The 26,861-nt window shown below is 46.7% G+C and overlaps 1 protein-coding gene across 2 annotated transcripts in view; it reads right to left on the reverse strand.

The window, feature by feature from the left end:
* The window catches only part of LOC147423929 (uncharacterized), a 100,098-nt gene that overhangs the window by 51,530 nt on the left and 21,707 nt on the right, over nucleotides 1–26,861 (reverse strand). Inside the window, exons 1-2 of one of the 2 annotated variants that reach the window (XM_086501938.1) lie at nucleotides 17,661–17,810; nucleotides 16,925–17,049 (exon numbers count right to left, since the gene is read on the reverse strand). In XM_086501938.1, coding sequence (XP_086358064.1) covers nucleotides 16,925–17,049; nucleotides 17,661–17,695 — 160 coding nt within the window. In that variant the 5' untranslated portion in view covers nucleotides 17,696–17,810. Of the gene's footprint in view, nucleotides 1–16,924; nucleotides 17,050–17,660; nucleotides 17,811–26,861 lie in introns of those variants that run through there. The other variant, XM_086501937.1, reaches the window with a different exon arrangement.

Consider the following 26,861-nt stretch of genomic DNA (forward strand, 5'->3'; position numbering starts at 1 on the left):
TGACGAGAGAAGGTCTCGACGGTGACTAGGCCTTTTGCCTGAATCGGAGCCGCTTCTTAAAGTGCCTTCGACGGATTGGTGATCGGGATTTCTTTTCTTCTCATGATTGCTCCATTTATCAAGCAGAACATTCTGGCATTTGCCACAGCATCCTCAACATCTGTCATGTGACACATCTAACGTTATGTGTACGTGGACAAGCTACTTCATGACATGGGTTCAGTTCACTTAGATTAGGAAGTGTTATGGCACTTTTGTGAGTCTGTTCGCAGACCGTGCATGTCCAGGCACTTAGATTAGATGCATATCCTTGGTTACACACAACATGACCATCAGATTTCCATCAGAACCCATCAAGAGAATTTTTACAGTGCATAGACCTATTTTCCCTATTTTAGCCAATTTTCACTTATTATTTTTAAGTGACTTTTGTTGGGAACTGAGTAGGGCAATTTTCAAAAGGAAGTATATAAAGAAACCTAGCGCTAGCACTCTCTGGCAAAAGAGGCAGCACGAACCAAGGTTCAACAGGCACCTTCTCAACAAGATCCCCCCCCCCCCCCCCCCAAGCAAACCCTAGCGTTTTGCAACACAGCAGACCTAGCGTTTTTCCATCAAGAACTCAGCCCTGGCGTTTTTGCACTGCAGTTCAGCCCCGGCATTGGCAGACACAACAGGACCTAGCGTTTTTGCAGCAGGATCAAAGATCAACCCTAGCGTTAGCAGATCTCCCCAGCAAGACAACATTCAGCCCTAGCGTTTTTGCATCAGCATAACCCTTCAGCGTTTTGCGGATTCGTTGCATCGTCGTCATCGCCGTCGTCACCGACATAGAGTCAGAATTGAGCAGATAAAGATTTGCAGATTTCAGCCCTTAGAGTTTTCAGATTTCAGCTAGTCTCGTCGTCGTACTCATCGTCATCGACATCGTCGGCAAGTCCAAAGCATTGTAAAGATTTGTGCAATCAATAGACCGCTCTCGCCATAGAGAGTGGGGCCTTCGGAGGAGGGTTTGACAACATTCTGGTGTCGTATTCTTCTCTCTCTATCTCTCAATCTCAGCACCTTCATTCACAGTGTTTATCCTCTTTGTTTGTGTCCATTGCACTCTCTCACTAAAGGAACGAAGTAAAAAGAACCTCGAGCACAGTTCAGAGCACTCATCTTGAGCAAAGTTCAACATTCACTTCCATTGGTATCAAAGCTTTGGCAGTGTTCTATACACTCAAGGAAAGAACCACATAAATTTTTTTGCTTGTTGCGGTCGCACGTAACCCAAGTCCACTTGTGCGTGTCAATTCCTAATCGTGTTTTTGAAGAGTGACAAGAAACCCAAGAAAGAAGGGCTTGTCCAGCCTCCCCTTGTTTCTCTTTTCACTCATTGAGAGCGGACCGTGCACTTAGTGGCCGGCCACTCGACGTGAGGTGGGAAAAAGCAACCTTGGTGTGAGCACAAGGCCGCCAAGGGGTGCGCCCGCGGGAAAGAGAAGAGATCGGGTAAAGAGAGGATCCTTCTCTAACACAGATTGCAAGCTAAAGAAGAACCTCAAGAACTCAAGACCATCAAGAACCTCAAGACTCCAAAACCTCTAGAGCATCAAGACTCAAGCACCCAAGAACCCAAGTTCCTCGTGAACTTAAGAACCCAAGACTTCAGTGGTTGGTCATCACCCAAAGCGGAATGGATACTTCGCATGGAGGTGGTGAGCACGGGAGTGGCGGAGAAGAGTTTTCCCCACCACGTTTTTTCCGACCCTCCCCCTTCCCTATCTACGCAAAGGATTGCACTAACTCCTATAGAGGCTTTCGACAAGATGATGATGGACAGGCAATTAGAACGCGAAGCAAGAAAAGCACAAAGAAAGGTAGAACACACAGAAAGAATGGCAGCCATAGAGCGTAAATACAACAAAAGAATGGCAGCCATAGCACATGAACGCGAAGAGTTGTTGCAACTCTTTTCTAATATGCACGGGCAGATTGAACAGAATCTGAAGAAGGAGACTCCCTCAGTCTTGTCTTCTCTAAAGCACGACACACAGGAGTTACATGATTTGCATGACAATGATAAGCATGATGATTTGCATGATCATGATGTGATTATTCACGAGCATGATGATTTGCATGATCAAGATGTGATTATTTACGAGCATGATGATTTGCAGGATAAAGATGATGTGATTGTTCACAAGGATGATGGTTTAGTTGATACTTTTTCTAGTGAAGTTAACCTTATTGCAGTTTCGATCAATCACGAAGAACCGATCTTGGCTCTCGAGTCGAGGTCCAAAGAACCCCCTCAGGAAGTTTTGATCCCTCACGAAGAATAGATCTTGGCTCTCGAGCCTAGATCCAAAGAACCCCCACAGGAAGTATTATGTGTTCGAATGATTAATCAGCATGCATTGTTCGAGTGTTTCATTCGTGATGCTTTCCTGTATTTTAGTCACCGTCCTTATGTGATCCCTTTTCACAGGCATGCCATATTGCACGTTGAGCACGATTCACTCATGAATGAGCACGGATGTATGCGGAACTCTCATGAAAAGATGAAATGTTTGCACCCAAGGAATTCACATTCCATGTCTCTTCCTTGGCATGACACAGTATTCGAAAGAGCACAAGAAGGATTGAGCATCAAGCATTGGCATTTCCATTGTGTTTTGCCACAATTGATTTGATTTAGATCAAAAAGTCAACATTCGACCCCATTGTTTGCGTGTGTTTGATGAACGGTTTGGCACTCCGTCTCTATGTTCATCTACATTGCATGCACAATCTTTCAAGAAGACTAGAATTTTTCCAGTCACTTTACATGGAATGGGTATGTTCATGTTTTTGTGTTGGAAGTGGTTTCAAGAATTTTCAGCCTCGGAGATTCTTGACAAAGGTAGACGCATGACTCTAGACGAAGTTGAAGCATTAAAGAAGCTATAGATGATTTTGTGTCTCTTTCGACGCGGCCCAAAGAAGCAAGTGTTGCAGACCTTTATGACGCTCAAGTATCGCATGACCCACGCATTAGAGCGGGCCAGCGAAGAGTCCTTCCCAGAATTCATCTAGACGCTGTTGGCGATCTCCCTCGACGCCATACAGTTTAGTACCAATACCTCACTTTGAAAAGGAGGGGATGTCACGTGACACATCTAACCCTATGTGTACGTGGACAAGCTACTTCATGACATGGGTTCAGTTCACTTAGATTAGGAAGTGTTATGGCACTTTTGTGAGTCTGTTCGCAGACCGTGCATGTCCAGGCACTTAGATTAGATGCATATCCTCTGGTTGCACACAGCATGACCATCAGATTTCCATCAAAACCCATCAAGAGCATTTTTACGGTGCATAGACCTATTTTCCCTATTTTAGCCAATTTTCACTTATTATTTTTAAGCGACTTTTGTTGGGAACTGAGTAGGGCAATTTTCACAAGGAAGTATATAAAGAAACCTAGCGCTAGCACTTTCTGGCAGAAGAGGTAGCAGGAACCAAGGTTCAACAGGCACCTTCTCAGCAAGATCCCCCCCCCCCCAAGCAAACCCTAGCGTTTTGCAACACAGCAGACCTAGCGTTTTTCCTCAGCCCTGGCGTTTTTGCATTGCAGTTCAGCCCCCGCATTGGCAAACACAGTAGGACCTAGCGTTTTTGCAGCAGGATCAAAGATCAGCCCTGGCGTTAGCAGACCTCCCCAGCAAGACAACATTCAGCCCTAGCGTTTTTGCATCAGCATAACCCTTCAGCGTTTTGCAGATTCACCACGACAGAACACCAAGAAGCATCAGCGTTTTCAGTTTTCAGTTTTCAGCAGTTAGACATCGCAGAAGAAGTCCCAAACCTCGCAGATCTCACCTTCCCACAGCAGATCCTCTGCCGCACAGTCAGACCCCGCGAAGTTTGCAGTTTCAGCCCGGAAACCGCAGATTTCAGCATCTGTGTTTTCAGCGTGTCGTTGTTGCATCGTCGTCGTCACCGACATAGAATCAGAATTCAGCAGATAAAGATTTGCATATTTGAGCCCTTGGCGTTTTCAGATTTCAACCCGACGTCGTCCTCATCATCGTCTACATCGTCAGCAAGTCCAAAGCATTGTAGAGATTTGTGCAATCAATAGACCGCTCTCACCATAGCGAGTGGGGCCTTCGGAGGAGGGTTTGACAACATTCTGCTGTCGTATTCTTCTCTCTCTATCTCTCAATCTCAGCACCTTCATTCACAGTGTTTATCCACTTTGTTTGTGTTCATTGCACTCTCTCACTAAAGGAACGGAAGGCTCTCCCTTCCGTAAGTAGCAGGAACCTTGAGCACAATTCGGAGCACTATCTTGAGCAAAGTTTAACATTCACTTCCGCTGCACCTTACAACATCAATTGGGGCTCTATCTTTAATTAAGGCCCAACGATAATCTTCATGTAGAACCAACACATACATATGCACAGGGTGTGTAGAGTCCACCTTACAGAAGGTGAGTGCCTCCTTGATAACCGTAATATACGTGTGAAAGGACACAATTTTCATCGAAAGTCTGTATAGCTAAGCATAGGCCTTCGGAGAATCCATGTTTGCAAAATTCTTTTTGAATTCAAGGCAAAAATCAGCCCACTCCATAGGCTTTTCAGTCATGTCACGCCACCAGGTAAGCGCTTTACTGCGCAAATAAAGAGGAATCGTTTGAATCCTCCGTTCATCATGCTCTTCATGGAGATCAAAGTATGTGGTCCACTGGTGGAGCTAATTGTTTACAACCAGCTCCGTACAGTCTTTCGCTTCGCCTGAGAAATTAGTAGTCTTGTACGAAATCGTCGCAATGAGACCACTCTGAACACACAAATGTAGCAATTTGTGTCTACAATTGCTGAAGACGGATCTCGCTCTTAGAAACACGCATAGTCATCAATTGAGCCGTATTTTCAAGAGAGACTACGGGAGCAAAATTCTTTGCATAGGCCCCTCGAAAGAACACACATGAATGTTTGTCTGAACATTTGTATTCTCAAGAGCAGTTATACGTTGATTAAGGCTCTGAAAAGTACTCGTGATCCATGTGTACAGAGCATGTGTAAACGAAAATTGAGTATTACTTGGCATGTCTTCACGTTGCACACCTGAGCCGGAGAAATCCATGATGACATTTGATTGAAAATTTGTATTTCCATGCAAAAACAGGCCTTTTAACGCTTTTTCTTCGAGAAAAGTTGATCTTTGAAAAGCGGAGCAGTGCAGATGATGGCGGGAGTTGAGCACGGGCAGATGGGGGAGAGAAGACATTGAAGAGGTGAAGTTTCACTTCTGAGAGAGAGAGAGAGAGAGAGAGAGAGAGAGAGAGAGTGTGCAGAGAAAAGCTTCTTTGTGAGAGTTTTTTTAACTCTCAATAGCTTTTATTAAGAGCACAAAGGTTTCACATTAAAAGGGCCAAACTTTACAAGAAATTTAGGCCAACTCAATTGGCCCAAACTCACTTGCGTGCAAATTAGATGAGCGTGACTTTTTTCCAATCCATGTTGCCAAATTCCCTCTCCTCCATGCTGGACCTCTCTCTCTCCCCCAGGCTAGAGCTTCCCACTCTCTCTCTCTCTCTCTCTCTCTCTCTCTCTCTCTCTCTCTTTGCCTATGAGCTGATTTTCTGCAGAAAACAGTAAGAGACTGAAATTTACTCAGTAAGTTTTCTTTTCAAGAAAGAGATCCTTATTTTAGTTAATAAAACTGCCCATAGGGCTACAACCACCTCTACTAGAGAGAGCTACAACAATCATAAGGGGAGACTCTCCCGATGAAAAAACAGCATATGTACAATGAGGGCTAAATTAGGAGATGGGAGGAGGAAAAATCCACAAAGGTGGACGGTAGTGCCATCTGAGCTCACCCCGGACCATGGTGAAGAAAGGCCCAGGGCGCCAGAGTCGAAGGAACACCTCTCTACGCTCCCGCATGGGGTCAGAGCTGCCCTGAAGTCTCTTGAACTATCCCCTGAGGGTATGGATCAACTCCTGCCAAAGATCTCTAACAGTCTCCGCTGGTGGCACAAGGCAAACCTCGAAGATGCGGAAGCAACGGGCTCACCAGATAAACAAGAGTGTCAGGCCACAGATGAGCTCTCAACACACCTCTCTCTCACTGCACCACTCCTGTGGAGTAAGCTCTGTAGCAGGCTGGAGTGTAGGTCGACCCCCCTGGATCACAATCATCCTGCTACTGGAGGATAGCTCAAACTATAGTGCAGGGCCCCTGAGAGTGGACCAAGCAGCTGCCCCCCAAGTGTATTGGCGTGTTGTGGAAAGAGCTGGCGTCAACCAAAAAACCCGAAGCCAAACCTGTTGTGCCATAGGGCAATCCCAAAGACAGTGACGGTGACTCTCCAAAGGATGGTCACAAGCTGCGCATCCTGCCGGAAGGCCACTATGTACTAGCCAGCTCCCCACTGCGGTAGCTCTATCTGCAACTAGCCACTGAAATAGAGTGACTCAACATGGCTGTCAGGCGTCCCACAACCTCGCCCATAAGCTGACAAGAACTTAGTTGTGAGACCCTCCTGCCAATGAGGTGCTGCTGCAAGACGAGCCTCTCTCCGTGCTGCCAGTATGTGACGTCCCAATCGAACAATGTACTGAAAGAAAGGGACCCCTGGATGGTCGGCTGAAGAGAAAGGGTCCCTCCAAAACCACTCTCCAGGATGTTGGGGTATAGGCACCTGTGCCTTGCCCGGCCGCCCAGAATCTGGGCACCCACTGACTTGTATACCTTATACATAGCATAAGTGTATAGGGGGCTGCTCACTCTTTGAGTCTCCCTACCCATATCTGTGTGTCGTATGTCTCCTTCTCTCTCTCTCTCCGTCTGTGGTGCTCTCCGATCCCCTTCAATTGGTATCAAAGCGACAGGTGTAAGAGCGTAGATGGACGGCTTCGCGACGAACTTGTCGGCTATGGCGGAGAGGTCAAAGATCTGAGCAAAGAAATAGAGGAGGCTTGTGGACAGCCATACAGAGGCTTGCAGGAGAGCTCTCAGGAGCTTCCTAGTGCTCACAGATCAGTCCACAGTTCCTCTACAGATCAACCCACTGTGTATAGCATTTTCCCTCTTCTCGGCAAGCTTTGCAACGGCTACATCGGCGACAGATTGGAGCTTGGAGCTTCCATCAGAGTTACCCGGAACGTGGAACGGGAACGGCGACGGGCCTCCCTGCGGAACGGGGGAACGGGAATGGGCCCGGAACGGGAACGGCACGGAACGGCAGGCTAAAAAAACACCCAAATATTTTTTTTTTTAGCGTTATGTGTTTGAATACAAGTAGTATTAGAGTCCTTTGACTCTAATACCCACAAAAAACACGATTCGAAGACCATTTAACCTTATTATGACTTGATTGGGATGTGAGGCGCCCAGAGTACATAGCCAGATGAACAACAATGAGCAAACACAATGCCCATAGTACATACACAATGCTCTCAAATAATTGCAAGAGTAGTAGTCAGAGATAACACTTTGGAATTAATTATGGCTAACATAGTAACAAGCCTCAAGGGCCGCCAGTGGCCAAGGTGCTACAAAAAAACCAAAGGGGGGCAAAGTTCAAACCAGACTTCAGTGACCACAATACCAAAAGACTAAAGGTGACAAATACCATAAAGATGCTAGTAGCTACAAATGGCAAAGAGGGCAAGGCTCAAGCAGCCATACAAAAAGGTAAGGATAAATGGCAAAGACTCAAGACTCAAGAGCCACTAGCCTGAGAGGCCTCCCAATCCGTAGTAGCCGGCTGTAAATCATGCACATCCTCCCATTCCTCATCATCGAGGTCTAGGTCCGGCTCGATCTCAGCCACAGATGAAGTACCTGGTGTTGGTGGATGTACATCTCCACCCGCCTGAGAAGCCTCTTGCTCCATCTCCCACTGTGTAAAAGGATCTGTCTGTTTGTCTCTACTCTTGCAAAGCATTTTCAAATTTGCGCTGACGAAGACAAGATCATTAGCCTTCTCCACTCCAAGCCGATTCCTCTTCTTGGAAGCAATGTGGCTAAAGGTACTCCACAATTGCTCCAAGCATGAGGTACTAACTGACTGGCTGAGAATACGGATCGCCAATCTCTGAAGCTCAGGGCCATCATAGACATAGTCCTCCCACCAAAGCACTGAACCTATTTTCCTGCGATCGATCTGAGCATCTGGACTGCCAAATGACCCCCGCATCTCTCTGTACTGTCTCAGCTGATCTCTGACAATGCGTCGCCCATCTCTGTCTAGAACCATCTTGTTTAAGATCTCTGTAAATTGGTTCATGACTTCTCTATCTGTCTCTTGCCCTGCACCTTGGAACTCTGGATCCACCATGTACGCTGCCCCATGTAAAGGAGAGGCATATGAATTCCACCTCGAGCTGCAAAGCGCATGGATCTCCTCATATCGCTCTGCGTTCAGCTCAAGCTGTGCAAGCTGCTCAATCATGCGGTCCATTGCCTCATAAATCTCGCCAATGCAAGGATCCATGCCATCCAGAACTCGAAGCAAATGAACCACCGGTTTTACCTGTGCATCTAGACTCTTGAGCTCCTTCCAGAACTCAAGATCCTCTGCCTTATCCTTGCACAAAATCCCTGCAACTGTCTTTGCATAGGGGGAGGTGGTGAACTCATCACTGATGAAGACCTGTCGGACCGCATTTTGACATTCAGACAGCCTGCGCACAAGAAGAAAGTTGAATGCGAAGCGGGTATCTGAATACTTTAGAAGCACTTTGCCGCCCGACCTCTTGAGGTACTCACTCCGAACCAAGTTGTGATTGTTGATGAAAGTAACCATCTTCACTGCATCAGCAATGACTGGAGCAATCCAGTCTAGCTTGCCGATGTCTTTTAGAAGGTTGTTCAAGCAGTGTGCCATGCAAAAGCACACTGTCACATGCGAATAGTGGCCCTCTATGATAGCTGCTGCTGCCCTGTTTGATGCCTCCCCATCTGTGACAAAGGCCACCAGGTGTTGCTCACCGATGGTTTCTATGGCCGCTGTCCACTCTGCAGAGAGGACATCGGCGGACTTGCCACTCTCAGTGGCATCATGAGAGTGCACGAAGTACATCTCTCCACTGGAGTATGCGACGAGACCATGGATAGATCTCTTCCTTGTATCGCTCCACCCATCGGCAATGAGAGAAACGCCATGTTTTGCCCAAAGACGCTGAATGTTGAGGGTTGCTTGCTCCACGATAGCCTTCTCTCGATCGAGCAAGGTGGTTCGGAGAGCCTCTGAAGATGGCGGCACATAGCCGGTGCCATACTCTCCTATCCGTTGCACCATGACTTTCCAATACTCCGACCTATTTCGATCAAACATAGAAGAGGTTAGTATCAAAAAAGTGGAACCGACGATAACGGAAGAAATGAGAGAGAAGATTGATAAATCATAAAACAATGAACATACCTCGCTGCGACAAATGGGATATGGTCGTGATAGAAGAATCGGGCCACGGCCGCATCCACCTCTTCCTTCTTCTTTGGGTCCCAAGAGGTGGCAAGGGTCTTTTGGCGACGAATTGGACCTTGTGAAGATGCACCAACACCTACACCGGGTAGAGAGGAAGAAGGGAAAATGAGGGTCTTTGGATCAATACCTTTGCGTGCCGGCTTGGCTTTATGGTTGAATTGCCCATCCTTTTCCTCGAGCTCCTTCCTCTTCTCGATGATTACGTTGGCACAAAATTTCACCTCATGTCCCGGCACTCGAAGAAAGTGTTCCCTCACTTTGTCATGCCCCCCTTTCCGTGTGTAAGAGCATAGCTTGCATCCCCATGCACGAGAACCTCCCGCCGCCGACAAGGTGCCCTCCGAGGTCACTTCATCCCACCACGACCATTCCTTCGCCTTTTGAGTGTTGCCCGCATGAACGGAGGGGGTTGAACGAGAAGAAGAGGCCATGGATTATCCGTGAAAGAGAGAGAGCTTGATCTTTGAGGATTTGAGAGAGAGAGAGATAGCTTGAGAGAGAGAGAGGCTTGATTCCCTTCTTGCTTGAGGCTTGAGCAATGAGAAGTTGAGATAGAGAGCTTGAGAGAGAGGCTTCACCGCTTGGAAGTTGAGACCGAGAGAGAGAGTTTGACCCTTGAGCCTTGAGGGTTAGCCCAAGAGAAAGACAGGTTGAAACTTGAGAGCTAGAGGCTAGGCCCCTATGGCTTGAGACTCGAGAGTTGAGAGCAAGGGAGAGATGGCCCCCTGCAAACTTCCTTGATGCTTTGCTGAAGAATGGGGGAAGGGGGGATTTATATAGGGCTGTAAATGGCCGTTGGCTGCCCAAATTTCCCAAACAGCTACATTTTTAAAAGTTGGAAAACTGCCCGTTTCTGCCCGTTGCTGCCGTTCCGGCCCGTTCCAGCCAGTCCGTTCCGGTGATGGCATGTCTGTCGGAACGGCAGTCCGTTCCGATGCGTTCCAGGGATTTTTGACCGGCCGGAACGCCGTTCCGGCGTTCCAAGCCCCCATATAGGCGTTCCCCGGTAACTCTGGCTTCCATAGACATGGAAGCATTGTGAGATTGATGCATTCAGCTCACGCATCGAGGTGGGAAGTGAGTTTGAGCCTTTCTATGAGCTCAAACAAGCACAGAAGAAAGTCGTTCAGTTTTTGACAGTTTGACAACAGTCCACTGTTTTGCTCATAACTTGAGCTACATAGCTCCGATTCCAAAACTTTTTGGTTCAAAACGGAGCTGGCTTCAAGCTCTACGACTTTGTAGAAGGAATCGTTTTCTGATTCGGAGTGCAGGTGGGTCTGAAATTAAAAACACAGAGACTGTTTTTTCAGGACAGTTTTGGGCTCTGTTGTTTTCTTTGCTGTAGACAGCTTACCCGTGCAAACTGTAGGTAGCAGGCACATATGAGGTGATACAAGATCGGGTTTGACTCCCAGGTACAGGTTGAGCCTAGTACTCCCACAGGTGTTGCCAGTTGCAGTTGAGTGGTTCTTCTGCAGTGTTGTGGCTTGTATACATGTTCTTTGAGCGGGTAATGCTCTATGTATTCTTATGTGGTGAGCAGTAGATCTTGTGAGCAAGTGCAGAGGTTGGTTGTGGATGACATGTATGGTCACCTGTGGTACTCTTTGTGAGCATTTGCTGGACACAGGTTTGCAGAGCTTATGCATGTATGTTGAGTGTAGTTTGATGCGCAAGGATTGCTCATTGTATTGAGCTTGCAGGACAATGGTTATTTTGTGTTGATAGTCATTGTGCGTCGAAACTCTGGCGAAATTTTTCGAAAAGTTTTATGTGCATCATTTATGCGATCTAGGTAGAGATTGCGGGTTGCACTCAGCATTTGCGTGCAGTGTTCTCTGCAGGTGGGAGATTTGTGCGTGTGTATGCATCGATACCGCACAGTGTTGACTTGGTGATTAGTCACGATTTGACAGGCGTACAGTTATCTTGGCACACTCACAGGAGTGAATATTGTGATATATGCTTGTGTGGCTACGAGCTAGGTAGCCGGATTCGAGCACTAATGGCTTGAGGTTTTTCAGAAGGTTTCAGCTACAGGTTTACAAGTTTACAGGCAGGTTTGAGGGCTTATTTGGGTGCTGAATTTTCAGCCATTGTCTCCTCTTTACAGGTGTCCAAGTATGGCTCAGTTGTAGGCTGATCTGGAACACGTTTGTGACTTGTTTATGCAGTTGTTTAAGAGCTGAATTTTGGGGCTGTTTTGGTGCTGATTTGCAACCATATTTTACAGCCATACAGAAGCTTGGTTTACTCTACAGGAGCCTCGTACACTTGGCATTTGGGATTTGCATCATTGCCATTTGTGGGAGCTTTATACTCACAGATTTTGCATCGTGACTTTGCCATATTCTTAGACAGTTGGCAGGTGCTGAGACATTGATTTTGCTTTCTAGTTTGTTACATTGTGCTCATGGCAGAGACAGGTGATCGCTCAGATTATGATCTCTCCGAAATGCGCATGTTTGATGGGTCAAACTTTGCAGCATGGAGAGAGTGTATGCTTGATGCATTGACACAGCAAGGGTTGCATGGACCATTGAGTGGTGATGCAGGTAGACCTTCAAACATGTCTGACGATCAGTGGTAAGAGCTAGATGAGATGGCATTATCTACGATATGTTTGCACCTTGTGGAGTCTATATTTGCTCTTGTTATGTATGAGACGACTACGAGAGCATGTTGGCAGAGATTGCATGAGATGTATGACAGATCTGAGTCATCTGAGACTCTTGTGAGACAACGGCATTCACATATGCGCCGACAGATTACGTGTTGGCATTGTGGTCGTTCAGGGCACATTAGATGGCGATGCTTTCGTCGTATGAGACAGCACAGGAGACAGGCTAGTCTCAAGGATGCAGTAGATGCTATAGGCTCCGTTGACTTGACAGTTGCAGGATCAGATACAGAGTCTGAGTACCCTAGTGACAATGAGGTCACATTTGCTTCCTGTATTACTCCTGATTTTTTGACGTCTGAGGATAGTGCACTTCTTTTGCAGTGGGTGCTAGACAAGGACGCTACTTTTCATGTCACTCCGTATCGTGACTGGTTCAGTAGCTATTCTAGTAGAGTGCATGGTAGTGTGCGATTGGCAGATGGGTCACTGCATGAGATTGCTGGTTCAAGAGATGTGAGACTGTCATTACCGAGCGGTGCATCGTACATGCTCAGAGAGGTGCGTCATGTGCCAGATTTGACGATGAGTTTGATCTCCGTTGGTCAGCTCAGGGATAGTGGATGTCGGGTATCGCTGCTTGAGCGATCTTTTGCCTTGCATTTGGGTTCGCTAGTGATTGTGAGGGGTGCTAGAGTTGGCACATGGTACTCATTGCACATAGTACTGGTGCGAGATGGTCAAGTCTCAATTTTGTTACAGCCATACAAAGAGCGAGAGACCCGGACAGTCTCTTTTGCTCATGGGTTGCAAGGTGCTTTGCATGAAGTGCAGAGTAGTGAGCTCGTTGTGCACACAGTTGGGGCACGACTTGAGCAGTCACACAGAGAGGTGACAGAGTCAGACATGCATGCTTTGCAAGTGACTCAGCAAAGCAGAGAGTCAGTTGTGCGAGATACTTCTATGCAGGATAGACAGGTAGAGCGGTCTTGCTCTAGTGAGTCACGACAGGAGGACGTTGTGCAAGAGTCTATGCATAAGGAGTTAGAGCATGAGAGCTCTAGTGAGTCACAGCAGATTGAGTGGTCATGTTTGCAGTGGATGATTGCAGAGGAGGCTGAGATGTCAACGATTATGCAGTCATTCCTTTCTATGCTCGACAGTGAGCATGGGGATATAGTTGTGTAGGATATGTCTTCCAGCAGACACCTAGAGCAGCTGGTTTGCTCTGAGGTTGCACGACAGGTTGATGTGTCTTTTGCGGACAGTCAGGAGATGCATGTGGCTGACATGCCTTGTCCGTCAGAGATGCCTATTGCCAGGGATATATATGTTGATGCATGCTCCGTAGAGCTAGCAGGGCCCGCTAGCATTGCATCGGCAATCGGTGGTCTCATGTATGAGATGCTGATCTTGAGACCGGATATCGCAGCTTCAGTGGGAGCATTTGCAGTTGGGGTTGTCAGTCGTTTGTTGACTGATGATGGCATAGTGCACGAGGGAGATATGCAGGTATTGCGTACATACTTGCAATACATGTGCGGTACGTCTAGTGGTGTATGGACTTACACAGCCGGATGTACACAATCACAGCCAGCCAGTGAGCATCGGTTGAGAGCGGTTTTCTCTCGTCTTTTGTAGTCTTTAGACTAGGTTCGCTTGCTTAAAGGCACAGTCGCCTTTAAGTGGGAGGTTGTTGGGGTATAGGCGTCTGTGCGTGCCCGGCCGCCCAGAGTCTAGGCGCCCACTGACTTGTATACCTTATACATAGCATAAGTGTATAGGGGGCTGCTCACTCTTTGAGTCTCCCCACCCATATCTGTGTGTCGTATGTCTCCTTCTCTCTCTCACTCTCCGTCTGTGGTGCTCTCCAATCCCCTTCATAGGATCCCACTGCACTCGTGCGAGTGGACAGCTCTCCCAAGCCCACAACCTCCAATGGCCTATCTCAAGAGCTGCTGGGTCAGGATCTGTGACACAAGTACTCCCGTAGATGCCCACTACTCGAATCCTCTGAAAACAACACTCTGCAACTTGTGGGGCCTCTATTGAGACTGTGTAATCGACCCTCGCACTGTAACTCAAAGAACATGGAGGGTATAGTCTCTGAGCAAGCCCGAACTGCGATGAGGACCTCCAGTCGCGTGAAGGCCCCCATACATCTGGGCGCTGCTGTCTCTAGAGGTGTAAGCCACTCAACTCGTACTGCCTCGTGCCGAGAATCTTGCAGATAACAGAGGTGGCCTAAAGGCGCGCCACCTCTGCCTCTAAGCTCGCTTGCTCTATCGGTGAAAGAGCAAGTCAGATGGTGGGTTTTGCGTGGTCGGGCGAGGGGGCTTCAGTGGAGTCCCTCTGTGGCGGAGCTTAATCCTCCATTTGTGTTTGTTGCTGCTGCGAAGGCGAGCGAAGGGGAGTCGAGGGCGTCAATGCGAACGAAGCGAGTCGGTGTCGCTATGAACCGACACCGAAAGAAACACGAGGTGGGGGTGGGGGAATAAGGGTAGGCTACGGGCAGCACGAGGAGGGGGGAGTGAGGGGCGGGTGGACAGCTCAGGGCAATGCTCGAAGGGCGGGCAGCTCAGGGCAGCGCGGGGGGGGGGGGGGGGGGGGGGGGGGGCAAAAGGGAGCTGAGGGGATAGGAACGATGGCGATGGCGAGTGCCGATGGCCTCTCTTCTTCATAATAACACTAGGGTATTCTCCCACTGCACCCTAAATTACTCAGTAAGTTTCGTCACTGATCAGCAAAAAAAAAGTCTAACTTCTGTGATTTCTCTCAAAAATCAACAACCAGCAAATCAACAATGAAATTCTCTGTTTTTCATCGAAAATCAGCAATAGAACTGTGGATTTTCTGTTTTTACTGCAAAATCAGTAAACAGATTATAAATCTCTGTTTATCTGCTGCAAAATCATTGAATTAGGAAACAAGATCTGAAACAAGGTCTTTCACAAGGTCTTTCCAAGGTTCCTTGTGAGTCCATTGTGTGTGCCAAAATCCTCTAAAGCTTGTAGATGGAGTTGGCAATATACTCGGTATAAAGGGAGTATTTGCCAAATCCACGCCTATGCCTTCTGCACAAAGAATCTACTCCAATATCTCATTGATGTACAAGCCAAATAGTCGGTGAGAGTGGGCACCCTTGCTTCGCACCAATAGTGCTAGCAATGGGCATACTTCGTCCATCACCTCCTCACGAGTGTCTCAAGTGTTGTTGAGGGGACTAGCTTGTAAATACCATCATAGACGGGATGAGGGTAGATATCAGATGCCAGATGCAACAGAATTGAGAGAATAGGTAGAATCGAGCTTTCACACATCCACAACCCTTTGTTATTTCTTTGTTCCTTTTAGATACTTCAGAGAAAGAGTTAGAAAGTTGAGGTAGAAATGTAGAGAGATAGAAAGAGAGGAGAAAGACACTCCGATGGGGTCCAACCAACCCTCTCAAGGGCCCCAATACCTCAATGAAAGACTCAACTTGACTCGAATGGACAATGTAGCCTCCGTAACTCTTCCGGAAGAAGCACCTCCTGGGCTGATTTGATGCACTTCTTGATCCGGCTCGATGTGGGTTGCAGATGGCCACCACGGGGTAGATATGGGTCTGATTTGCACATTCGATATGAGAGGAAACAAGGGCTGAATGCTGGCTGCAAAAACGCAGATCTGAGACAAAATGCAGCAAATCCGTAGCCACAAACTGAGCTGAAAACACAGCAGATGATGCGCAGGAGATGGAGCACTCAATGCAAGCAATGGGGCGCCAGAGTTGAGGACTACAATGGCTACCAAAAGCACTGGTATGGCTGCAGATCTGGGTCGCTGAAGATGGCAAAAAATGCTGTTGCAGGGGGGGGGGGGGGGGGGGACCAGCCATAAAAAACGCAAAAGGTGGATGGGGGCAATCCTTGTTGAAAACGCTAGGATGTAGCAAATGAAGAGGGCGCTCAGATAATATGTCCAAGATTGAGGCCAGTGTATCCTGTTATACCCCTTGGGTACATTGTAAGTACTTTCTTGACCCTCGGTCAGGCAAGTGACTTTGACATGAATTAGAAAACAACTTCACAAGTCACTTATTAATGATTATTGGAAGGGGTAGTATCTACGTGAAACTGTAGCACATCTTCCAAGTCAGGAATTTGATTGTCGTGGGAATTGACACGCTAGGTTCTTCTAACCTTAATCTACATGCTTCTAATGCCAAATGCCAACCGAATTGTAAAAACATCCATCAAAACGTACACAAATGCAAGAGGTTCCAAAAGTGGGAAAAACTACATAATGGACTTGTTCGGACATGCAAATCCTGCGAATAGGCTTACAAAATTGCCAAAACTATATCCCTTGTACTCTATAGACAAACCTTGGCTCCGAAGGCGTAATAGTAGCATGTCCACATGGCACATAGACTCATGTGCATGTCACATTCAGATAAAGCGTGTGAGAAGTATATGGTAGTGCGTGAAGTGCATGCAGGTATAGGGGTAGGGTGAATAGTGAGTGATGTAATCACACGTGCTACCTCCCTGGATCCATGAATGTGGTCCACTATGCTACCTCCCTCTCGAACTGATGGTGGGATACACGTGAAACCTCCCAAATCTGTCAATTGAGAAAGAGAGAGGGCGAGAGGTAGGGAAAGAAAGAAAGAAATCTTTATAAACGTCTTCTAGAGGCAAAACTCAGCCTATGAGGTAGATCGATATACATAGGTGTGTCCTCTGGCTATCCTGAAAAAGCACAAAAGGTACAAAAGAAAGTACTAGAAAATAAACTGCAAGCTCAAAGAAGTGGGTGGATGGGTGATAGAGGGGACTTACGATATCTTGGAGCCCGCTTGTGTAGGGTCGCTTGATGAAGAATGTGATATTTTCCTCTCACCAACAAACTTTGAAGGACCATTGGAAGAAGCATCCAATGCAGTTCAACTTCACTTTTCTTTTTTCTGAAGGACACAAAAAAAACCAACAAAAATTTTCAGCTTACACACTTCCTCTGAGTTCCATACACCACAAATATTTATTTTGGAACATGATAAATGCACGAAATAACTTCATACATTTCCTATCAGTGTCCCCAGATGGAGAAATAAGGCTTCAACCATCAAGTCAATTTTCATTCAACCAAATTGAAGAAACTTGCACCCGCAATTGCAACAGGTCTTTCATGTATTTCAAGACGCAGCCTCTTGAAGTTTTTCTTTTCTTTTAAGTTTTGAAGTGTCACAAACAGCACAGGCCTAAATTCACCTCATTGCCATCAAGAGTTTGCTCTGCTCAAAACAAGGTAAGCTAAGTGATCAACCCTTAAAGATGGCAACTAGTAGTCTCTCTAAGTGGTCAGAAAAGTCTAAAGTTACTAACTACAGCAAGAGAAGCTCAAACACTTGCGGAAAACATAAATCAAGACAAACAAAAGAAAAGGAAAACAACCAAAACTAGTCATAATCCTCTAGTTGTTTTCAAGGCCAAAAAAAAAAACAAAACAAAACAAAACACTCTTATTAAAAATTGACTTAGACAAAGGAGCTGGGAAAAATAAATGAGAGAAGCTTACTTGAATGAAATGAACTCTTTGTCAGGTGATGCCATTAACTGGTATCAAGCCTAGCAAAGTTGGTTGAGCATCTTAGGCATGCCGCGGTTTTTGGCTTTGCATCTGGCATGCACTCTTCCATCACGCATGAATGTCCTAATGTGACAGTTTGTGTTCAGCAGGCATGTTTTCGTCGTAAGTTTGTTGTTTCGCCTCTCTCTAGATGTGATATGATTTTTGGCATTAAGTGGTTTTGTGAGCTTAAGCCCCACGTTGATTGGGAAGAAAACACGCTCACTCTCTCTATCGAAGGTGCCTCTCCCTTGGTCATTCACTGTGAGCACAGTAGCCTTCTTTGTCATTAATCTCATTCTCATTATTTGAAAAAGGCTAAAACACACAGTTCATTAGCATCTCTCAGTACACGGTCACATAGTTCAAAAACGAATCAATTATTGCATGATAAGGAGCCTCTCTCTCTCATTCATTCTCCTAAGCATGAGAAGCATTTTTTGCATCAAGCCCTAAAGTAGCTCTAGTCTATACCGAGTACACCTTGGACTGACCGTCAAGCTAGATGGTTCCAATCTTGTGAGCAATTTGGTAGTTTGATTGATTATGTTCCTAGTAAAGTGTCACATGCACATGGCTCTGTGTGCCACGTGGACATGCTTCATCGACTTCCAGAGTCAATTATGCACCTATCCCTAGATAGGCCTAAGATGATTAGTACCGGTAATTTTGTGAGCCTATTCGCAGGACCTACATGTTTGGACGAGTCCATTGGACTAGGTTTTACACTTTTGGATCCCTCTTGCATAAATGGTTTATACAAGCGTTTTGACAGATGTTATTACACTTATGTGGGCATCTGACATGACGAGCATGTAGGTCTAGGGTAGAGAAACGTATTAGTCCAGTCTGTTCGCTCGTCAAATGGGTCACAAAATAGTGAGTTATCGTCGAAAACTCACATGTGCATACATTTGCACATTTCCCGACTTACACAATTTTCCCGACTTGGTACCTCAAAAGATCAATTTAAAAAGAGCCCATTGTCTAGGATTTTCTCATCAGTTTGGGAGCGCCAAAATTCAAAACAGCAAGCCCTAGCTTTTTGTACTCCACGTCGCAAATCAGTCCAACTTTTTCAGTTGGTTGGGACCCCATCGAGCGTCATTCTCCTTTTCTCTCTCTCTCTCTCTCTCTCTCTCTCTCTCTCTCTCTCTCTCTACAAGGGAATAAAAGGAACCATATCTCGTTCCAAGTAGCACACATTCAACCAAGGAAAGAAGTAAAGAATTGTGGAAGTGCAAATTCTAGATCTTCACCATTTCAATTCCGATGCACCTAACATTGGTATCAGAGCTTTGTGATTTTGCACTATTCCGCTAATTTTTGAAAAAAAAATCTCTTGCGTGTTGTGTGTGTTATAGTGTATTGCCCAAGGAAGCTTCTCTCACTCAGGGTGTCACGAGGACGTGGCAGCTGTTAACTATGTCACGAGGACGTGGCAATTGCTAACTTTAGTTGTTGGTTTCTTTCCAATGGGTTTTGTTTTATTTTTGAGACCCTCTTTTTCAAGTAGCAAACGGTCGGACATTGTATGGCCAATGTGAACGGTAGTTTCACCCGCAGACAGGAAGTGGTCGGCACTGGAATTTGTAAAGTAAGAGGATGTCTAGGCTCAGAGCAAGATCATATAGGTCCCCCCGTCGCACTTAGCAAGTTGGTGGATACTAGGAAGTGAACTCAATAAAGGCATAAAGTCAAGGTGGGACTACCAGCAGAAAATATCTGACAGTTGGGCCACATTGCACTTTTGGATGCGGTCCCAATGAGGATAGATGGTCAGATGACCACAGGGAGCCCAACGGAATCATTTCCTAAAATCTAGGAAACTGCTATTTTGGGCCGTGAACTGTGTTCGCGTCATTACCTCCGGTATGACTAGGGGAACATTTTACAACTCTGCAACCAGTCGGGAGATTTTTAAGCAGCAAACCCGAAACGGGAAAATGATTGTAAATGCGCCAAGTGGCACATTTCTGTGCACTTGCTTAATGCAAAGAAGAGGTAGCGCTGAATTTATAGTTGGGAGGCTCATTTTGAGTTTTCCTGCCACAAGTTAAGAGCTATGGAGTGCTTCCTTTCCCTCCATGTACAGTGCGGTGCCAGGAGTGATGCCCTGCACGCTACACACTGCTCTCTCTCTCCCTTACATGCAGTTATGTGATGCTCCACAAGAGGGCTTTTCATTTGACTGATGTACAGTTGTGTGGGTTCATGTGCGATTGCCGAGGCAAGAGCCTCTTGCACTCGAACTGGGTTAGCTAGTGGCTAATCCCCCGCAGGTACATGTGAATTCGGAGAGGTTTCACGTCAAAAATCTCGTCCGATTCAAAGGGCAAGTAGCCCTACAGGTGCGGGAGCTCGAGGACTTGCTACAGATGCGACCGGCACGCGAAACGGAGCCCAAAACAGGGAATTACAGCCTGCTGTGTATTTTTGCAGGTTTAGGGTTTCGCCCTAAACGGTCCCTAATACCCCCAGGAGGTTCGGGGACGCGAGGGGACCGTTGTAGAGGTGATCTGGCGCATTTTTGGGGCAGAAAACAAAGAATTCAGCGTGCTGCAGATTCTCGCCAGGTTTGCAAAGTGTCCGTATGCGTCGGGAAAGTCATCTATTGCATGGGGATACTGACTGTGAAGCGTCCTAGTACAGTTATGCTGCCGAAATCGGGCAGAATAGGTATTTCTCAGCCTGGATTATGCGGGGCAGCTCGTAGGAGATCACAGGTTTTATTCCCTCTGTTAAAGAATAAAGAAATACCGAAAGGGGCGCCAATTTTGGGGCCTACAGGTTGTCGGCGTCTGCTCAGGGCATCCTAGCTTCCGAGCCGTGTGTGTATTCAAGTGTTAATCCTCGTCACAGGTTTCCTTCGCACGTTCTCTTTGTGTGTGTTTAGAGTAAAGAATTTCGGGTGAAGGCCAACGCCTACCGCCCCACGGGCCGGTTTCAAGGTTCCATTGCCGGGATATCAATCACTTTTTCCTCAAAGAGTGAGCCTCCGTTGTTTTGGGTAAAGACACAGAGTGCAGGAACGCGGGATTACACTGTGGCCGACAAAGGGCATTATGGAAGAGGGTTCCTCTCCGAAGGATAGGCGGGATGTCACAAATGCGGGCACCACGTGCCAATAGAGAAGAGCAGACAGAACAGACTTTTAGCACTTCAATAACAACTGAACTGAGAGAGAGAGACGACACGCGACACGGAGTAGCGGAATTCCACCCCAGAGAGTATTGGCCCCAAACCTTGGCGCCCCTTTCGGTATTTCTTTATATTGCATCATCAAAGTACAAGCCGGTACTCCAGACTCTGCACCTTCTCCAGGAAGCATGCCAAAGAATGAGCCCTAGCCTCATATTTAAAGGCCCTTGGCCTAAAAAGCAATTTACATGAAAAGCTTTCAAACTCAAAAGCTTCTCGTCCAAAAAGCGATGCCAAAAGCTGCCAGCGTAAAACATTGAAATCCGTACAGCCTGCCACATCATCAGCCAGCGCAAAACGCAGAAATCTGCCCTTAGGGTTAGGGTTAGGGTTTCTACAATTTTAGGGTTTCTGGCACAGCAGAATTAGGGTTTGCAGGTTTTAGGGTTAGGGTTTCCAGAATTAGGGTTTCAGCAGTTAGGGTTCCTGGCAGAAATTAGGGTTTGCAGGTTTTAGGGTTAGGGTTTTCAGAATTAGGGTTTCAGCAGTTAGGGTTTTGGGCAGAAATTAGGGTTTGCAGGTTTTAGGGTTAGGGTTTTCAGAATTAGGGTTTCAGCAGTTAGGGTTTTTGGCAGAAATTAGGGTTAGGGTTTTTGCTCTCGGGCAACCACGTCATCACTTCGTGACACTTCTTCTGTTACTTGTTCTTCTTAGGGTTTAGGCTCCTCGGCCGACATCTGCAACTTGGCTCCCTTCTTCAGGGCTTTGACACGTCAACAATTTGTTACATCTCCCCTTCTTGAAAGAGAGTAATCGTCCGCGATTACAGCATATCTGCAAAACAACTCAAGTTAGCTCAAAAATTTCCGAGGGTCATTCCGAGGGACAATCAATTTGCTCTTTTTATTAAGGAGTTAGCTTCTCCTTTCTGCTCTTTTGATCAAGGAGTTAGCTGCTCCTATCGGCTGTTTTGATCAAGGAGTTAGCTTCTCCTTTCGTCCAGATCGGAAATCTTGATATTCCGGCGTAGTAAAATTAGCCATCACACCCAGACCGTACTGATCTTCCTCGGGTGTCTTGATGCACTAAAATTACATACCCAGGCAATCTCATCCAATTAGGAATATTCAATGGTTGGCACATTACAATGCAACACAAATGCTCACATATGCATGTTACAAGACATAGAAACATAAAGCCGCCGATGAACACTCCTCCCGCATAACCTAACAAGGTCCGGGCCGGGAGATATTTAACGACTCCCTCATCACTCCTCCCGCATAACCTAAAAAGGTCCGGGCCGGGAGATATAGAGTCCTTTTACAACCAAACGCCCCCAAGACCGCAACCTGCGTCGTTTGGAGGTGCTGAGAGTAACCACTGCTCAGACTTCTTAATACTCCTCCCGCATAACCATCCAGGTCCGGGCCGGGAGTCACACCAACAATTATTTTACAAGCATACAACCAAACGCTTCCCAGGCATCGGCCTGCGTCGTTCGGAGGTTTTCAAACATACAGCGAAACGCTCCCCAGGCATCGGCCTGCGTCGTTCCGAGGTTCAAACAATACCAAAACAGTATTTCTCACTTCTCCACCCAGGAGTAAAATCACCAATCATTGAAACCAGTATCAAACCAGAGTCAAACAATTCAAATCGGCACCAAAACAGGTTCAAAACAGATACCATCCATTTCAAACAAATTCCAAACAGGATCACCAAACAAGCTCAAACAGAACTCAAACTTAAAAAGCAATCTCGACATCAATCGAGCTCGAAAAGTCGACTGACTTTCCATCCTGAAACCTGCACCAAAAATTAGGGTTAGGTTCATTCCATAAGGTCATAGCCGAGCACAGCATGGTCCATCAGCTCTTGGACAAACAGTGTTTCTTTGGCGGCGATAGTAGTCCCAAGATAGCAATCGCACTCGGTCTCCAAATTCATCTGCTCGTGAAGAGACATCTACTGGGAGATATCGAGAAACTTCAAGTTATAATCTGCTAGGGTTTCCATGGCAAGCATTTCAGGATACCCCACTCTGCCAAAAGTTGCACTCCGAAGGAAGACGTGAGAAACCATATAACTTCGGGCAAAAAATTTCTTGAAAGCTTGCCAAGTACTTGGAGTATGCTGCTTGGTAGCTGTAGACGTCAACATCTGCATGGCACTGCTTCTGAAAAAAAACAGTGACTTGAAACAAATCTGGATCCTTCTCTTGCAAGTGATCTTAATTGGCTTATGCCCTTTAAGACACTGCGGTGAAAACGGGAGCGCGCCCGATGCGCGATGAAGTAAGGGTGGGGGTGGCTGATAAGTCCGGGTGGGAGTGCGCAGATATCCTCGAATAAAGCTCTGTCTGCTCTTTAATAAGTCCGGATTGGAGGGCGAAGATATCCTCGAATAAAGCTCTGTCTGCTCTTTTGTAGGACCGGTATGCTTTCAGAAAAGCACACGCCTGATGCTCTGATACCACTATCACAAAGCGGGCACCACGTGCCAAGAGAAAAGAACAGACTGAACAAACTCTTCGCACTTCAATAACAACTGAACTGAGAGAGAGAGACGACATGCGACACGGAGTGGCGGAATTCCACCCCAGAGAGTATTGGCCCCAAACCTTGGCGCCCCTTTCGGTATTTCTTTATATTGCATCATCAAAGTACAAGCCGGTACTCCAGACTCTGCACCTTCTCTAGGAAGCTGCACCTTCTCTAGGAAGCATGCCAGAGAATGAGCCCTAGCCTCATATTTAAAGGCCCTTGGCCTAAAAAGCAGTTTACATGAAAAGCTTTCAAACTCAAAAGCTTCTCGTCCAAAAAGCGATGCCAAAAGCTGCCAGCGTAAAACATTGAAATCCGTACAGCTTGCCACATCATCAGCCAGCGCAAAACGCAGAAATCTGCCCTTAGGGTTAGGGTTAGGGTTTCTGCAGTTTTAGGGTTTCTGGCACAGCAGAATTAGGGTTTGCAGGTTTTAGGGTTAGGGTTTCCAGAATTAGGGTTTCAGCAGTTAGGGTTCCTGGCAGAAATTAGGGTTTGCAGGTTTTAGGGTTAGGGTTTTCAGAATTAGGGTTTCAGCAGTTAGGGCTTTTGGCAGAAATTAGGGTTTGCAGGTTTTAGGGTTAGGGTTTTCAGAATTAGGGTTTCAGCAGTTAGGGTTTTTGGCAGAAATTAGCATTAGGGTTTTTGCTCTCGGGCAACCACATCATCACTTCGTGACACTTCTTCTGTTACTTGTTCTTCTTAGGGTTTAGGCCCCTCGGCCGACATCTGCAAGTTGGCTCCCTTCTTCAAGGCTTTGACACGTCAACAATTTGTTACACGGGAGATTCCTATGGTCTTTGCGATTGGCGAGAGCTCACGGCCACGTCAGTCTGTACCTCCTGTCAATGTGAATGTCCCTCCAGTACAGGGCTTTATGACTGGGCAACTTGAGGATGATGCGTTCTAGGACTCAGTTAGTTGCCACAGTGAATGTCTTTTCGCAGCTAGTGCAGAACCCAAGGTTTATGGAGTTCTTGCAAGCGCCACCAGTGCAACAGCAAAATAGACAACCTACGGCGCGTACGGAGCTTGTTGAGGCTCAAACCCAGGTACTTCATGCGGCTCAGGAGGATAGGGAACACTCGCATGTTGCGGAGTCGGGGGCTCCAAAACAGGTTCCTCCCATGCTTGAACAGGTGGCTAGAACGCCTATTCCACAGGTTATGCCAGTTCAGCCCGCCACCTTTCAGAGCCAACATGTTGTCTTGAATGGACAAGGAACTGGATACCAAGCTATACACCCAGTTTTTCCACCACCCACGGTACATCCTGGGTTTTTTGGGGGGTGGATCAATGTTCCAAAGTATGGCTGGTTATGCGCCTGGAAGTCAGCCGTACATGCCAGGAACAGTGTTTGGGGGTATGCAAGGCATGATGCCAAACCCTATGTATCGTAGTATCGGCATGCAGCAGGGTTTTCAATGCAACCAAGGCCAGCTTGGGGTGCCACAAGTTCATTTTGGCATGGCTGGTTTTTCTGGACAGCAGCCAGATATCGCACCTCTGACGCAAAATGTGAATGGCCAAGATGTGCCGATCATGCCTACTACAGCGCCCATGTTGCAGACCATTCCGTATGAGAATTTGGGGGCACTGGAGAAGCCAAAAGCTTACAAAGAAGGTGGTGCAGTTGTAAAGTTCAGTACCTTCAATGGCTTCGAGGATAAGACAAAGGCTCTCACTTTCCTCCAGCAATTTGATACAGCTTATGCAGGAGGGAATTTTACAAAGGCCTCGAAAGTCAGGAAAGCTGCCACTTTCTTAAAAGACAATGCGCTTACATGGTGGACCACATTGTTAATGCAAGGACAGGCACCCGCCACTTGGGTTTACTTCAAGCAAATGTTTGCATCTGCTTGGCTGTCAAATGAATTTGAAGCCGACGTCATGACAGATTGACACCAGCTTACTTCAGCTACATGCAAGAGCTTGCTGGAATACAATAGGAGGTTTTGTAAAGCGTTACTCTCAGTGACCTCCTACAGATTTCTGCCATTGACAGAGCAGATAGAGAAGTACTGTTGTGGGTTGCCTAAAGGGCTTCGCGATTACTGTACAAAGAACAGAGTGGCTACCCTCACTCAGCTTATGGAAAATGCGAACACTGGTCTTGCCTTGTTGAAAGGAGAGGATAGTGGGTTTCCGAGCAACGACAAAGGAGGACAGCAAAAGAAAAATTCAGCGAAGAAGCCCTTTGTGAAAACGGCTCCTAATGCGTCACAGGGGTCAGAAAAGGCCACCAAAGACAAGGATTCAACCGGGACTTCTGGAGCGCAGGCAAAGAAATAGAAAAGGAAGCCTTTTGTGTGCAAGTCGCTCGAGGAAAAGACGGTCCTAATGGCTGAAAACAAATGCTTTATATGCGAGCAACCTGGTCACTTTGCTACCAATTGTCCACAAAGGAAAAGACCAGCTGACTCAGAGGATAAAGAAGATCAGAAACGCAAGAAGCCAAAACCCACGGCAGGTTTAGTGCCAAACATGGTGGGTGACAGGCCCAGCACAGATGCCAGTGAGTTATGCAGGGCATGGGGTAAAGTTAGGGATCAGACGGCACTTATCTTTTTTGATCCAGGTGCCAAAGCCAACTTTATCTCACCAGAGTTAGCTATGAAGTTGGGCATCAGAGCTGAAGAGATGGGGTACACAGCAGAGGCAAGGTTGGCATGTCCTGGCCACTCAGAGTGTGTTACTCCCATCATTGGAAAGCTGCGTCTGCATATTCAGTCGTATGTGGACACAAAAGAGTTCTACATCATGCCGCTGGAAGGATGTGACGCCTTGTTGGGGATCCCATGGATGTTCCGAGTGCATGGAGTCTTGGATGCCTACAACAAAAAGATCATTGTACAGCATAGGGGCAAAACTCACATCTTGGATGCAAAGCTTATAGAAGAGTCAGTCCCTATTGTATCTGCTTCTGCTATCACTTCTGTAATAAAGAATCATCTTTTTGTGGACTTGATTTTTGCACGTCATGTCTCAGATAGTGATCAATCAAATTTATCTGTGTTAGATAAAGAAAGCTCAGCATTTTTGCAGAAGTTTAGTGACTGTTTTTCTGATTCATTACCATCGCAATTGCCGCCAGAGAGACCTGAGGACCATCGGATAGATTTGGTGCCAAGGTGCAGCCCACCAAATAGACCTCCCTACAGGGTTAGTGCGGCGCAGCAAAAAGAGATTATGGGCCAGGTTGAGGAGTTATTAGAGAAGGGGCTGATTCAGCCTAGTTCTTCATCCTTTTGCTCCCCAGTGCTCCTAGTGCAAAAGAAGGATGGCTCATGGCGCATGTGTATTGATTACCGTGCGTTGAATAAGAATACCATCAAGAATAGGTTTCCTATTCCTCGAATTGATGATATTCTCGATCGTTTAGAGGGTGCTGCAATTTTCAGTAGGATAGACCTTAAGAGTGGGTACCATCAGATTCGTATAAGGCCAGAGGATGTGCACAAGACTG

The sequence above is a fragment of the Adiantum capillus-veneris genome, chromosome 26, assembly GCF_014529385.1.
Source record: "Adiantum capillus-veneris isolate H3 chromosome 26, ASM1452938v2, whole genome shotgun sequence".
Lineage (NCBI taxonomy): Eukaryota > Viridiplantae > Streptophyta > Polypodiopsida > Polypodiales > Pteridaceae > Adiantum > Adiantum capillus-veneris.